Here is a 16428-nt window from a genome sequence, read left to right as displayed (position 1 = left end):
GATAAAGTGAATCGGTAAGTAAAAAGTTAGGGGCATTTACCCGGGGTAGCAGCTAGACTGGGGGGGAGGAGGGAGGGGAGGTCTATGTAGGATAGGGGGTAGGGTTTTTTTAATAAGGGGTTTACTTCTCCTTTAACAAATAATTCCACAGCCAATGAGTGAATCAACGGCATTCATAAAGGTAATAGTGTACAAAGCTGCTCCTAGCACTTCCACGTAGCTGCATTTGGTGCCGCTGCTTCTGTCCCACCTCCTGTTAGGGATGGTATGCGCATTTATTACAAGTTTTTATTGATGCTGGGAAACCCTGTAATTACCGCAAGGTTAACCACCAAGGTCTGCATCAATAGACATAGTGTACTTGCTGCTTAGGAATCACATGAAGATGCCATTTGGATGGCATATGCCAGACATGCTGCAGTCCTGACTCGATATATTTTCTGTGCAGTTGCATTTGATTTGCACTGAAACACAAGAACAGTTGCGAACATTGTGACATATCAGTAGAAATTGCATTAGGTGCATCCCCTCTTGTGGCTGCAATTACACTACAATTATGGGGAAAAACTTGCACCTGAAATTATACTTACTATAAACTGCACTTGAGACTGTAAATGGGAGGGAATCAGTCCTATGTTTGATTAGTCTTATAGTAAATGGCTACCACTTCAGCAGGTCAGTTACTTGTGATGATTTTTACTGTAGGGTACTCAAGGAGTGAAGACCCCTGCTAATAAACGAAGCCGCGGTTACTTGTACCCTATGCCCTGGGAGGTGGGTTCAAGTTTAGAGTGAGTTGGTCCAGCTCATAGTTTAAGTGGAGAGAGTACATGGCTCTTCTTTTTTTGACTCTACATAAGGTGTACCCGAACGGAAAGGGGGAACACTTAGTGGGGAAACAGAACCCATAAATTAGATATAAGTGAACAGCAGATGTAATGATCACTCCATGAGTATTAAGCTAGAAAAAACAGCCTATGTTCCACTGAAGACATAGCATGTAAGGTTGTGCCCTGGGTGGTATTCACTAAGTGCAGGAACTCAAATGGATAGACTCAGGGAATTCAGAACACCCTTAAAGCAACCTGAGACACTGGAAGAAATACCCATGGTGTGTCATTTGTCATTTACAAACGTGTGTATTTGTGCCACTGGCCCTAATATATTGAATATACTGAGAAGTATTTGCTGCTACCTGTTTAATAAATTATTTGGTTCAAGTACCACCGGCACCCATCATTTTGTTAAACATTGTATGTTTGAGAATTACCGTTCAGCCACATCTGCCCCTTCCTCCACCTTGCAAGTACTAATCAGAGATTGTCACATATGTAACAGTGTTCTACACTTAAAAAAAATAGTGGAAGGTTGGTTCTGGCTGAGGTTCGTAGGACCTGAAGAAAAAACATCTGACCTTTTGGTAGAAATGTATACAAAGGCCCACCAGGTGAACCTTTGACTGCTATAATCCAACTAATTAGCTTTCTATGCTCAAGTTAAGATCAGCCTTTGCTTGAGCACTGGGTTGCAGGATCAGTGTAAAAACCTTTATGTTTGCTCATCTAACCGAAAGAATTAGTAGGATATTTGCAGGGCCAGAGACTGAAGAGCATACTAGATGAACTGAAAGGACAAATTCTGCATACACACAATATATTGCTACAAAAGATGACACAAGATGATCCGATTATAATGATTCAAGTCGCTTACCTTCGATATAAGAAAATACCAAGGATAAGATGGAGCTTGACAGAATATAGGAGGTAATTCTCTGTTTATCTAGTATATCCACCAGCAAACTGTCTGTATCACATGCTAACCTAGAGACATACAATCCTCCATCCACCAGTTGCTGCAAATTTAAAGCCCACAGTAAAAATACTGGAGTAGCATATTTATTATATGGGATAAATAGCCACTTTTAAACTCATTATTTACATGTAACATGTAAAAATACTCCAACCATAGTCACAAAGAAGTCTTCTTCTGCTAAGGAAGGCAGTATCAGGCTAGCAGATGAGCTATTGTGTGTAGTGATTGGTGAATAAATTCGGCAGGCATGGATTTTGTGGATTTCACCACCACAATTCGCTGGTGGAAAATCAGCTGTGACAAAAAAATGGTGCACCTCAAAATTGGTGCACGCATAAAAAATTACGCGCATCATAATAATTCGGACTCCCGTTGACTTTAATGCATTTGGACAAAATTGTCACCAGTACATAAATTGTCGCTCGTGACAAAAATTGACGCACATCAAAATGATTTTAACGCCCATTGACATCAATGCGTTTCGTGAAATTTTCTGCCGTTTCGAGAATTTTTTCGCCATTTCGCTAATTATTTGGGAATCGAAATGGGACAGATTCGACCATCACTAATTGTGCTTATTATTGCTTATACCGTGGCAGACTAGCACACCGTGGTTGACTACAAGCCAAACTGACTTGGCTTTCTCTACTCAGCATTTTTCAACTGTTTCTGGGAATGTTTATATAGCTTAATGAACGAACATGACATTTTAAGCATCATCCAGAAGGTTCTGGGAATGTTTATAAAGATTGATGAATGAACATGTCAGGCGGCTGCATCAAAATACAACGGACATAGGGATAGTGAATTGAAAAAGTATCCTTACAATAACAAAGACCACATATTCCTATGATGCATAATGGCTCAGTGCTTAGCAGCATTAAGGTCCTGAGTTTGAATTCAGTTTTCAGTCTTTTGGGGTTATGTAATAAAAGATTCTAACTTTTCCCAGGAACAGTAACCCATCAGAGCCTGGACATATACAGTACATAAAAATATAAATAACTTATATACGTTTAATTTTTATATAAAAATAGTTATCTATAGTGACACCTTGTGGTGAGAGTACTGTATGGTAACTGGTGCAATTTTCTAGTCCCTGGAAATATGATTAAATGTATGGGTATGTTAGGTTGGTACCTTTTAAAAAAAAAAAGAATTTATGTATTTTAAAATTGCAACCATTGCTATGTCACTTCTAATATATCTAAGGCAAAGGGTGTGTAAAATGTCAGATGCACAGTGATATAGAAAAAAAGATTATTAATGGATATTAAATGGAGACCAAAACACACACATGCTGTATATAAACGTTACACAATCTTCCCTGGTTGTTCTACCCAAATGCAGCCTTTGATATAGAACTTTGAAATATTGATGAGCCAGGAACCTATTTGCAGTTATGTTTGTAAAGAAAGACAATGCTTGGTCGGCATATGTTAGTAAGAGCATATAAGATCAAAGCAGCACTGAAATGTCATTCCATCATATAAAAAGGTGTCCAGACAGTGACCTATTCTTGCATTACTGTTGCTCCCATTGGATGTTACATCCTAATAAAGAGAATTCTTAGTGAAAGAGATGATTTTTTTATATTGAATCGTTCTGATATATGAGTATTGATCTCTAGAGATGCTCCTGCTGGTGTGAACTCATTGCACATGAATTATTCAAAGCCAAGAAGGTCAGTGCTTTAATCAGCAAATATGTCCTTTTATGGAAGTTTACAAAGAATAAGATAATACAAATTTGCTAAAAATCTGAGCATTTACTGACAGCTTTTCTTGAACTTCAGCACCCATCATTGCACAATACCCAGGGACCCTTGCACATACAGAATCCCCCAACATGCAATGGGGTCATTTATAAACACTGGGAAAATGTACACCTCTGCGGTAACTAGGGATGCACCGAATCCACTTTTTTGGATTCGGCCGAACCCCCGAATCCTTTGTGAAAGATTCGGCCGAATACCGAACCGAATCCAAACCCTAATTTGCATATGCAAATTAGGGATGGGAGGGGGAAAACATTTTTTACTTCCTTGTTTTCTGACAAAAAGTCATGCAATTTCCCTCCCCGCCCCTAATTTGCATTGCATATGCAAATTAGGATTCGGTTCGGCCGGCGCGAGAAGGATTCGGCCAAATCTGAATCCTGCTGAAAAAGGCCGAATCCTGGCCGAATCCCGAACCGAATCCTGGATCCGGTGCATCCCTACTAATAAGATAAGCAGGTCTCTTGGGGGACTGAGACTTGAAGTTTCATTAGCAAAACTGTAATAACTCCTAAACAAGCGTCCCAAAAACAACACTTAACGTAGACGGCACTTCTGGACAAAATTTAATATGGCAGGCTGCTGGACAAAACCTAACGCGTTTCGGGACCAAATCCCTTAATCATAGGTTACATCAAAGTTTTTGTCCAGCAACCTGCTATATTAAATTTTGTCCAGAAGTGCCATCTACGTTGAGTCTTGTTATTGGATACAGTTGGGACACTAGAGACTGAGCACCTGGCAAAGGGAGTAATGTGCGGTGAGCTTGAGCGATCTCTACTTTTTGTTTTTTACTTTTAGTACACGCGTCCAAAAACCCCCCAGAAATGTGTTAAAACTTAAAACCACAACCTGCCAAATGGTGTAAAATGGGCATGGCATTTAGGGGTATGGCCACAAAATGCGTAGTTAAAATATTTCGCCGCACTACACACACCGGATCTTTTTGTCCCTCTTTTCATTTTTCAAATGTTGGGATGTATGCTACACTGTTTCCCAATTCCAAAGAACGGGTTAAGTGTGCACATGTAGGGGGTCAATACAGAGCACAACGTTCAAGTTGCAAAGACTGAACTGCTTAATTTTTTTTTTATACTTTGCACAGCCCATTCTGGAATTGATGCAGATCTATGTGCCCTGTTTCAGAGCTTCCCCTACAAACATTTGTTGGTCCTGTCCTGGTGAGGGGCAGACGGGGGGAGGCGCACAGACATCTCCCCACCCTCCCCCTAACTTGCCCTTCATTCATCCACTCTTTAGAGGGCGCTAGCCACAACTGGGCTCTGTCCTTACCACCTAACCTATGTTCTGGCCTGCGCCTCAACAGTAACGTGCAGCCGGGCCCCGCCCCCCTCTGTACACCCGGAAATGGCAGAAGAACTCAGTGGCACGCGAGCTGCCGGGGGGGCCCTGAGGGGGTGCGGCCCCAGGCCCAATCGCACCCCCTGCTCCCCCGGTAGTTTCGCCACTGCGGCTCAACTGACCAGTGTTTTCCCCAGGTCCTTTATGCCTGATGCATCACCCAGCAGTTTTTCTCTGGCCAACACCCTTTCTCTTGCTTGAAATGCTTACTTAGGCCTGGACTGCCAATCTGTGGGTTCTGGCAAATGCCAGAGGGGCTGCTATAAGATGCCATATAAAGTATTATTTAGTGGGCTATTGGGGGGGCTATTTGGCCCTCTGTGTGGGCTGATTGGGCCTCTGTGTACCTGAAATGCCAGGGCCTATTTTAATTCTCAGTCCAGACCTGTGCTTACTAATTTTAAACATCTTATTAGGTGTCTTACAAAGTGTTGTGTAATTTGGACACTATAATATAGTCAGTACAGTCTATAAAATAAAGTGGTGTAAGGTATTGATCATATTCATACATTATAATAATCATATTGATCATGAAAATCACTCCTACATTACAGCAAACAATACAATCTCTCAATTTTCATAGGGATGATTGAATCCTTTAGGAACTACCATAAGGAATACATGAGGGGTATTTTTCTCTGCACCACATAATGGAAAAGTGCAAAAAAGACCACAGTTATAATGAATTGATCACAATGAATGATCAACCATGGCTCAATACAGGAAAGTGCTGCCTCCTGTGACATTTGTATCCTGTAAGCTAACATCATTTATTTGCAGGATTTGTGCACAGAAAATTGGTGTGGGGTCCTCCAGGCTGTGTCCCTGTTGATTTTTGACTTTGCTGTCAATTTAACAATGTCTATAGAGTTTGCTAGGAAGGTGAAGACTCGACTAAGACTTTCTGTTAATGCATTTTGGGATTCTGGTGGATGCTGTAGTAGCTCATAGGGGTAAAGTTACATTACGGGTTCTTAGAACTATTTCTCTTTTATTTTTTATTAAAGCGGTTGTTCACCTTTGTGATAACTTTTAGTATGATGTAGAGAGATATATTCTGAATAAAATACCGGCCTTCCTATAAATTTATCTTTTCTTCCTATTAATAACATTGGGATCAAACATCATTTTTACCTACCAGGCCGGTAAAATACTGGCCAGGTGGCAACCCTATTTGCAATTGGTTTTCATTTTTTATTATTGAAGGTTTTTGAGTTATTTAGCTTTTTATTAAGCAGCACTTCAATTTGCATCTTGTGCAATCTGGTAACCAGTGGCAGAACTACCGGGGGAGCAGGGGGTGCGAGGGGGCCAGGGCCCGCACCCCCTCAGGGCCCCCAGGCAGTGCCGCGCGCCACTGAAATCCCCTCGGCAGCGCCGTGCACCACTGAAATTCGGGCCATACGGAGGGGGCGGGGGCCCAGCTGTGCGTCACGCACCAGGGCTCGCCCCCCTCTAGTTACAGTACTGCTGGTAACTAGGGTTAAAATTACCCTAGCAACCCTGCATTGATTTGAATAAGAGACTGGAATATGAATAGGAGAGGCCTGAATAGAAGAATCAGTAATAAAAAGTAGCAATTACAATACATTTGTAGCCTTACAGCGCATTTGTTTTTTAGAAGAAAGTCAGCGATGCCCATTTGAAAGCTGCAAAGAGTCAGAAGAAAAAGTCAAATAACTATAAAACTATAAAAAATAGATAATAAAAACCAATTGAAATTTGCTTTGAATTGGCCATTCTATAACATATGAAAAGTTACCTTAAAGGTGAACTACCCTTTTAAGGTTTTTAGGCCTGCTTATGCTCAGACATGTATTTCCTAATGTCCTGCATTGTCATATTAGCGGACATAGATTTAATGTAATAAGAAATGAAAATAATGCACCAAAACTCAGCACTCTCCTAGATCAGTGTATCAGAGTGTATCAACATGTGCCCTGGTGTCTTAAGGAGCATTGTGGCTGAGGTCCTGGAGGGGGGTTTATGACAGAGGAGGGGGGTCCAACCCTGTGCCTATTGCATTAAAATTCAGACACAGTTTGGCATAATAGTTGGAAATTATTAGTCATGTGTCAGGCAGGTCAGGCCACTTGTAACTCCTCCATATTGGCGACTTCAAGCTGCACAGATGTGTTTACATCACAGGGCTGTATGGAGAATGAGGCAGGGGTTGTGATGACGAGTTTCTCTTTTTAAATACTTTCTTGCACGTGTATGCAAATATATGGCAATTAGTGCATACCTCCCAACTGTCCTGTTTGACATCCACACTTTGACATCTCAGGATTTTTATTAAAATGTCCACTGTTTCTCTTTGATCTCCTGCAAGCCAGGAAAAGGTACAAAGTTTCTGGAACTTAATTAACTATGAGGCTTTTTGGCAGACAGCCCAGAAATCTCAGCACCTGCACTTCGATATATTTGTAACAATTTTAAGATAAGCAATGATACAACTAAATGTACTATTTAACAACTATTAAAAGATAAGCAAGTCTCTTCTTTAGCAAAACATGTTATAACACATAAAACATGGCCCTAAAACTCCCACAGATGTGTTTAAAATTTTGTAAAAAGGACACGGTGATTAGGGGGTGTGACCATAAAATGCACATGGCTTAAAATTCCTCAGAGTGACAGATAATTTTGTCCCTCTTTCCTTTTTTCAAATGTCGGGCGGTATGTTTGTGTGTGACTGTTACACTGAGCATGTGCTCTGCACTTCTATTCGCTACATAATAAATCAGGGCAGGCCAACAGGTATATTCCTTTTAACGGATCTCACAAGCGCCATACCTCCGAACTGTCCCATTTTTAGCGGGACATTCTCTGCACTGAACAGCCAGAAGAGGAAACAAAGTTCCTAACTTAATTGGCTTTTGGCAGAGAGCCCAGAACAGCCACCAGGTGCAACTAAGATACTTTGTAACAATTCTGAGATAAGCAAATAAGTAATTGCAACAATTTAGATAAGGAGGTCCCTAAGGAAAAGTTAGACTCAAGCTTAAAGGGCAATTCACCTTCATTAGCAAAACTGTAATAACTGGAAAAAAACACAGAAATATGTTCAAAACTCCAAATTTTCATAACCTGCCAAATTTTGTAAAATGAACATGTAATTAGGGGGTGTGGCCACAAAAATGGGCTACGTCCGGCAATTTTTTTTGTCCCCCTTTTTATTTCAGAAATGTTGGGAGATATGCAAGCCAGTTTTGTACAATATCCCTCAGTCCTTTTGCAGAATTTTAAAAAAGACATTCTTTCAGCAATGTTTATCCCTTGCAACATTTGAATAATCGAAAGGAAATAACCTCCATTCTTAAAGGAACAGTAACACCAAAAAATCGAAGTGTTTTACAGGGGAAGGAAACACTTTCGGCCCAAAACCCCTTCCCCCTGGCCTACCTCCCCCCCCCCAGGAAAATGCCCCTAACTTGTTACTCACCCCTCCATGCAGGTCCTCTCTTGCCGAGTTCACGGGCGCCAAATTCGTTCGATTGCTATTCTTCCTGTATTTGGTGGCGCATGCGCAGTAGGAGGCATTTGCCGGTTGGATCTACTGCGCATGGGCCGAAAGTCACGAAGTTTCCGAAAAAAGAAATCAGAAACTTTGTGAAATTCGGGCACATGCGCAGTAGATCCAACCGACAAATGTCTCCTACTGTGCATGCGCGGCCAAATGCTGATCAGGACAGAAAGAAGAGCACTCGGACAAAGATGGCTCCCGTGAACTTGCCAAGAAAGGACCTGCATGGAGGGGTGACTAACAAGTTAGGGGCAGTGTCGGACTGGGACACCAGGGGCCCACCCAAAACCATTGACTAGTGGTCCACCAATTAATCTTAGACCAGGGGCCCACTCTTGGTAATATTATTCTTTCTCTCCTCACTCAACCTGTATTCTCCTAGTCTCTTTTCTTTACATACTATAATCTATTATTCCATCTATTTCTCATAGAAATAGGGAATGGCCATGAAATAGGCCAAATGTGGTTGATTGATCCACAGACAGACACAGCAGATCTGTAGATATTTTGGACTGAATGTATTGATATAAACTAGATGTAAGTAACCCATCCCCTTCTTCTTTCTCCACTTCTTCTCTTTCTTCCTAATTCTAACTATCTCTACTATCTATGTCATTATAAAAATCAATAAAGAAAAACTTAAAAAAAAAAATAGGCCAAATGTCTAGCAGCATAAGGGCCCACTGACACCTTGGCCCACCGGGACTTTTCCTGGTATCCCAATAGGCCAGTCCGACACTGGTTAGGGGCATTTACCCGGGGGTGGAGGAGGGCCTACGGGGGAGAGGGGGAAGGGGTTTTGCACAGAAAGGGTTTCCTTCTCCTTTAAAGTATTGAATATATCATATAGTGTTGCCCTGCACTGGAAAAACTGCTGTGTTTGCTTCAGAAACACTATTATATTTCATATAAACAAGCTGCTGTGTAGCAGTGGCGGAAATTGAAAAAAGTCTATATGGCACAGGTTAAATAGTGGATAACAGATAACACCATTATGTTCTACAGAGCTTATCTGTTATCTGCTGTGTAACCTGAGCCCTTTCTCCTTTGAATAGCTGCCCCCATTGCTACACAGCAGCTTAGTTATAACCAATAGTAGTGTTTCTGAACCAAACACAGCAGTTTTACCAGTGCAGGGCAACACTGCATTATATTTGTAGTACTTTAAAACACTTGTATTTTTTGATGTTACTGTTACAGTGAAACTTTTAGCCCATAACAACAAGTGCAGTTCAGCGTGTCCCCTGGCGTTTAGTGACAGGCACTCTAGTGTGCACGCTAATATCAGACAGGATATAGTAAGAGAAAGCAAAAGCGATACTTCCGCCCATGCGCTTCTTCTGCAGAATTCAGCAGATGTTTTATAATCCGCTACAACGCTCAAGGGGTTACTGCGCATGTGTGTGCGTGCGGGAATACTCTATATTTATTAGGATAAGGATTACACGCCGCTGCCCGGTTGAACATTTGTCACACACTTCCTTGTTCCATATAAGGGAAAGGCCTGATCTGCGCGTCCTGATTGGCTTATTGTCTCCCCTTCTGCTGTCTGTCAGCTGAGCGTACAGAGCGTGGGTGCCAAGGTGGAGAGTGGACCTTTAAGAGATCAGGTGACTCACTCACACCAAACATCCCCGTCATTTTGTGCGAGCTCTCGGGTGTGTAGGGGACCCGGTGGGCAAGAATCGGCCCTTGGCCGGGCCTCCAACCAACTGGGAGGAAGAACTGCAATCTGCTAGGGGTGGAGGCGGGTTATTGGTTGGATTAGGATAGAAAACAGCATTTGCTGTGGGTGGAATAGAGGAGTGTTGCGCATTCAGCGCTAGGGATGTGCTGCTAATCTGATGCTGTGCGTAAATCGGATCATTGTGTAGCAGGGAGGTGAGACGGGCCATGTTGTTCCGGCAAATATTTTTAACCAGTGACACGGTCCTACGAACTGAGCCCTGTAAACTCTCTGGAAGCCTCTGAGCAGCACCTGACAGCGCGACTGCTTCCCACAACCGACTCACTGCCATTCTATTGGTATCACTGCGCCAATCCCAGTGAAGAATGAACTTTGTACAGGTGAGATTTGGGAGTAAGGCAGCTTTGTATTTATACAGACTGACAGCAGCACTAAAATAGTCCCCCGATCTGCACACTTTATATTAGGGGCCCCACATGGTTTTTCCCTGTCTGTGCTCGTCACATTTGCAGCACGTAGGTGACAAACCATAAAGCCATTCCTAGAGCTTAGTTTGTATGTGTGGCAGGTGTACTCAGGGCCGCCATCAGGGGTACAAGTGTACTGGGCCTGAAGGGGGCCCGGCAGTGCTGAACTTTTGAAAGAACCTGGCCCCCCTTGACTGCGCCGGAGCTGTGCCGCCTTCTTCCAAAGTCCTGAATGCGGAAGTATCGAAAATCCGAAGTCTCGAATGCGGAAGTGACGAAAAGCCAAAGTCTTGAATGTGGAAGTGCCGAAAAGCTGAAGTCTCGAATGCGTAAGTGCCGAAAAGCCGAAGTCTTGAATGCGGAAGTGCCGAAAAGCCGAAGTCTCGAATGCAGAAGTGCTGAAAAGCTGAAGTCTCGAATGCGTAAGTGCCGAAAAGCCGAAGTCTTGAATGCGGACGTGCCGAAAAGCCGAAGTCTCGAATGCAGAAGTGCTGAAAAGCTGAAGTCTCGAATGCGTAAGTGCCGAAAAGCCGAAGTCTTGAATGCGGAAGTGCCGAAAAGCCGAAGTCTTGAATGCGGAAGTGCCGAAAAGCCGAAGTCTCGAATGCAGAAGTGCTGAAAAGCTGAAGTCTCGAATGCGGAAGTGCCGAAAAGCCGAAGTCTCGAATGCAGAAGTGCTGAAAAGCCGAAGTCTCGAATGCAGAAGTGCTGAAAAGCTGAAGTCTCGAATGCGTAAGTGCCGTGGAAGTCTGTAACGTGAAAGTGCCGAACAGCCGTAGTCCCAAAGCCACAAAAACAGCCGAAGTCCCGAAAACAGCCGAAACTGAAGTCCTGAAGCGGCTGAAAAGACCCAAGGTCGCGAAAGTAGGCGAAGTTGAAGTCCTGAATCCATGAGTTAAATTCCTCTGAACACCAATGTGTGTGTGTTTTTTTTTTTTTGTTTTTTTTTTTAATCCTCTGGCCACCAATGTATCATTTTAATACTCTATAGGCCCCTGCCACCAATTTTTTTTTAAATATTCTTTGGGGCCCCAATTTTTTTTAACTTGTAAGGGGAGCCCTGGCACCAATGTTTTTTATTTTAACTTATACGGGGGCCCTGTTCACCAATAGCTTTTTATAACTTGTGTGTGTTGGGGGGTTACCTTTTTTAGCGCTGATGTCGGTGTGGTCTTTTTAATGTGATGTAGAGTGGGCGGGATCTGGGGGGGGCTTGGGGGCAAGGGTGGGTGGCCCAGGGGGCCCCTAAAATTTTGTTGTACAGGGCCCGTGATTTTTAATTGCAGCCCTGGGTGTACTGTCCCTGTGTCACCTTGTGTAGCCAGAGAATCCTACTTGGTGGCCTCCTAGCCAATGTTCTCCCTCAGAGCAGAGGCCTGAAGGCAAATTAAGGTGAGATTTGGGAGCATTGATCTCTTATAGTGGCCATACACGGGCAGATAATGCTGCCGATATCGGTCGTTTAGACCAATTTGACAGCTTATCTGCCCGTGTATAGAGTCTTCTGACGGGTCTTTCCGGTTGATATCTGGACATGATATCAATCGGGAAGGTTTGATTTTTCTCCCGACCGACCCCTCGGAGCCCGTTGCGCTCGTAATCCGATCGTTCGGCCAAACGTTCAGATTACCCCCGATATAGCCCTGCCGTTAGTGGCATATCTGGGAAAAGATCTGCTCGTTTGGTGATGTTGCCAAACGAGCGGATCTTATAGTGTATGGCCACCTTTAGATCAGTGGCGTTACTAGATGCTACTGGACCCCACAGCAAATTAAAATTTAGGGCCCCAAAATATTGATAAATTGGACTAGCCTCCCAAAGATATATTAAAATTGCTCATTAATTAGGGCCTCACTGGGCCCCTACACTCTTGCCCCCCCTACTGCAACTGCAGGGTCTGCTTTGTCTGTAGTTACTCCCCTGTCTTAGATACTCCATAAAGCCCAGCCTGAAGGTCAGTGAGGGTGAGATTTGGGATAAACACAGTCACTGTCCTAGATTTTCCTGGAACTATAGATGATACAGCTGTGTTGTTTTTTGTTTTAATTGTTATTAATCTGTAATCTAAACTAATGATAAAGAAAATAGTTTCTTCTTCGGGTCGATTTATCTCCGTGACTGCCTTTCCGCCAGCTACAATGTAAATCACCGGCGGGATGGCACTCGAAATGCTTTATTTTCCGAAGTTGCTTCACGAGGAAACTTCAGGCAACTTCGGAAAGCCGAGCCAAGTGCAATCCCGTATAGAATGTAAATCGCCGGTGGGATGGCACTCGGATCACTCCAGCTTTTCAAAGTTGCCCGACATTTCCTTGTGATGCAGCTTTGGGGCGACTTTGGAAAACAAAGCTCTTACGCGTGCCATCCCGCCGGCGATTTACATTATAGCCGGCGGGATGGCACTCAGATCGCTTTTAGGGGAAGACATTTAGAGAAGATTTGTCGCTGGGCGACTAAGTTTCCTCGTCTGCCACCACCCTTAGGGTTTTTAAATATATTTATTAAGACCTATCATTTATTACTGTTCTCAAATAAAAGGAACTCCCATGGTGCAGTGTTTCAATCTGCATATGAAATTCTTCCTCTCCCCTGCCGTCACCTTGAAGGTGGGTAACACAATCTTGCCCTCTGCTCCTCGGACATTCAAAACTGTCAGTATTCCGTGTCTTCCTTTGCTTAGAGGGTTATTCAGCATGCTATCTGATATTCTGCTCATAATGATACTTTGAAATCCTACCTGTGTTTTACATGCACCAGTTTTATTCTTCATACAGTCTTTGCACTGTATTCTGTGGCACGTTCACCCAGGTAACCATCCATCCAATATCATTTGTCCCCTTGATACTGCTCCTTGTCACTTAGCTCTAAGTATAACATGATCTTCTGCAAGTTTTATGTAACTTTGTGCACTATTTTATCTGCAACATTACCCATGTTTCAGGCATCTATATGCTGTTTATGGTGAGTGTAATAATGTACTTTTTCTCAACAGATAGCACTGGCCTCTCCATCCTCCATTACACTTTTGTGACCGCCATTCCTTTACAAGTTATGGATCCTAGGGTCCCATCTCCCCTCCACCTGTGGAATCCGTGCACCTTTGGTACTTACTCCCAAACTTGTCCTACTAACAAAGCTGAAGACTGTGAGACCAGTAAAGAAAACATGAAAGCAGCAGATGAACACGTCTTGCCTACTGAAATGCCTCGGTGTCACAGATCTGGTGATGACCGTGTTCTATTGGATACCTGGTATGTGATCAAGCCAGGAAATACCAAGGAAAAGGTGGCCTTTTTTGTAGCCTACCAATGCTCAGGGGGTGGAGCTTCACCACGTCCTGGTGGCCCTAAAGTCAAAGGTCGCTGGACTGCAGGTGGCAGTTCTAGGGCTAAGAGAAGACGCCACGCCCTTGAACCGGATACTCCTCCCTCTGTAGCTGAAATGGTTGCTTTGGCTGAGAATCGTGGAGAAGATGTTATGACCCCCAGGCCTCCTGTGGTGCTTTTGAATTCAGAGGAAGAAGGAGAGGCCCAATGCCAAAGTGTGGCAGAGGCAGTGGCACAGTATGAAGCAGAGCGTGAGGTTCGAATTGCCTTCCGTGTGGCTGAGCACCCTGGTGACCCCATAACTTGTGATCTTTACCAGCTGCTCAGTCCAGAACCACACCGTGTTCGAGTTCTTTTAGAAAAGATGGAGAAGCCACAAGCAGAGAGGGAGGAGGAGAGTCAAGCCACTGCTTCTGCTGCTGGATTCCATGTTGACCTGGTTCTCACAGGAGCTGTGGATCGATGTGTTTTTTATGGAGGAGAGGCAGGTGAAACAGAGCCAATTCCTGGTCAGCTTTTCTTCCCAAATGTAACATCTACCCCTCAGGCACCCCCTCCACCTCCACCATCTGTTCCCCCACTTTGCCGACTTTACCGCCATGTCTCCCATGATTTCTTAGAGATACGCTTTCAGGTTCAGCAGCTATTACAGCCACGGCTTTGTCTCACGTCCTTGCCTGACCATGTCCTCCTAGCTATTTTCAGCTACCTGTCCACAAAAGCCCTAGCAGCTGTGAAGTGCACATGCAAGCGTTTTCGAGCACTGATTGAGGACTATGGGTTGCGGCCATGTGACTCGCGTTGGAGTCGTGACCCCCAGTATCGTGATGACCCGTGCAAACAGTGCAAAAGAGTATATCGGAGGGGAGATGTGTCATTGTGTAGGTGGCACCTAAAGCCTTACCATCATGATTTGCCCTATGGACGATCCTATTGGATGTGTTGTCGACGTCCAGACAAAGCAGCTCCTGGCTGCCAGCTGGGATTACATGACAATAATTGGGTGCTACCAGGAGAGAGCTGTAGAGGGAGAGGAAGAAGAAATGGGGAAGGGGAAGAAGGCAGGTGAAATGATTAAAGGGTTGACTGCGGTGTATGAGAGTTTAAATAAAAGGCATTATTTATAACTGTACCACTGTGACTATTACAATGATTTAGTGGGAATAGAATCCTATACGGGAAGAGTACAGATGGTTGTTTGTCCATAAGAGCATATGGCCTCTAATTTGTGTCTCAGAATCCTCTGTTACAGAAAAATTGCATTCCTGGTTGACACAAGCACTATTGTAATTCCTTACACTTGGTTAATACTCATTTCAAATGTAATAAGGGAGCTCCATAATAAGTGCATACTAAAATGTTTTAATATTTTAAGTGGTATATCTGATCAGATATTGTCACAAGGCTATTACCTATTTTTAAGCTAGGAACAAAGCAGGATCCCGCACACCCAACAGATAACAGCAATATGCCTGGTGCTCACTGGCGGAGGTTCGGCAGCACCACAACAGAGTACAGCAAAGGAATTCCAACGGCACACAGGACTGTGAGAAATCTTCAAAAATTTATTTCAATGCGGAGTGCGATCGCACTCCGCATTGAAATAAATTTTTGAAGATTTCTCACAGTCCTGTGTGCCGTTGGAATTCCTTTGCTATTACCTATTTTTATTATAGATAACCTATTTAAATGGAAAACGTATGCTGCTAATAAGTAGGGTTAACAGGCACTTTATTTTCTTCTCCAATCTTCTTCTACAAAAAACAACTTTAGTATAGGTACATGGACAGATGTCCGCTGATTATTCAGCTCATTTTTGATTATTCAGCTCTGTAGTTTGCAATTTCAGCAACCTGGTTGCAAGGGTCCAAATTACCCTAGCAACCATGAATTGATTTGAATAAGAGACTAGAATATGAAAAGGTGAGACCTAAATAGAAAGATGAGTAATAGGAAGTAGCAATAACAAGACATTTGTAGCCTTGCAGAGCATTTGCTTTTAGTGACCCTAATATGAAAGCTAGAAACAGTCAGAATAACAAGGCAAATAACTCAAAAACGATAAAAAAAGAATAAATGAAGGCCAATTAAAAAGTTGCTTATAATTAGCCTTTTTAAAACACACTTAACGTAATTAAAGGAGAACTAAAGCATTACTGAAGAAAAAGGGCAGACATGTTCTACATTATGTTTTGGGCTTCTGTCAAGGCAACCACAGCCTTTTAGCAGGGAAGATCTGTGTCTCTAAAGATGCCCCAGTAGCTCCCCATCTTCTTTTCTGCTGATTCTCTGCACATGTGCTGTTGTCACTTACTGAGCTTAGGGACCCACTCACAATATACAGTACACATAGAATATAAATGTCACAGTATAAGGCTGATTAGTAATTAATACAGATAATTACTACATGACGGCACAGAAACCAGTGCAACTAGCATCTGTAATAATCAGCCTATATTACAGGCCAACTT

General features: G+C 43.2%; 1 protein-coding gene across 2 annotated transcripts; it reads left to right on the top strand.

Moving 5' to 3' along the window:
* The first annotated feature begins 9937 nt into the window (after positions 1-9937).
* fbxo46.S (F-box protein 46 S homeolog) lies at positions 9938-15089 on the top strand. Of its 2 annotated transcripts, none has more exons than XM_018233154.2 (2): positions 9938-10087; positions 13624-15089. In XM_018233154.2, exon 2 carries the CDS (start codon positions 13683-13685, stop codon positions 15024-15026), a length of 1344 nt encoding a protein of 447 aa, XP_018088643.1. In that variant the 5' UTR covers positions 9938-10087; positions 13624-13682; the 3' UTR covers positions 15027-15089. The 2 variants fall into 2 exon arrangements, with proteins under 2 accessions (XP_018088643.1, XP_018088642.1); XM_018233153.1 differs by lacking the exon at positions 9938-10087 and adding an exon at positions 10094-10544.
* Positions 15090-16428: the final 1339 nt, after the last annotated feature.

This window comes from Xenopus laevis, chromosome 8S (genome assembly GCF_017654675.1).
Source record: "Xenopus laevis strain J_2021 chromosome 8S, Xenopus_laevis_v10.1, whole genome shotgun sequence".
In the NCBI taxonomy this organism is placed as follows: Eukaryota; Metazoa; Chordata; class Amphibia; order Anura; family Pipidae; genus Xenopus; species Xenopus laevis.
Note: the sequence above shows the minus strand (reverse complement) of the source record. Positions and strands in the feature narration are given on the sequence as shown.

Bases quoted from the DNA above. Each gene is read 5' to 3' on its own strand.
- fbxo46.S (XM_018233154.2), top strand. From the start codon at position 13,683: ATGGATCCTAGGGTCCCATCTCCCCTCCACCTGTGGAATCCGTGCACC.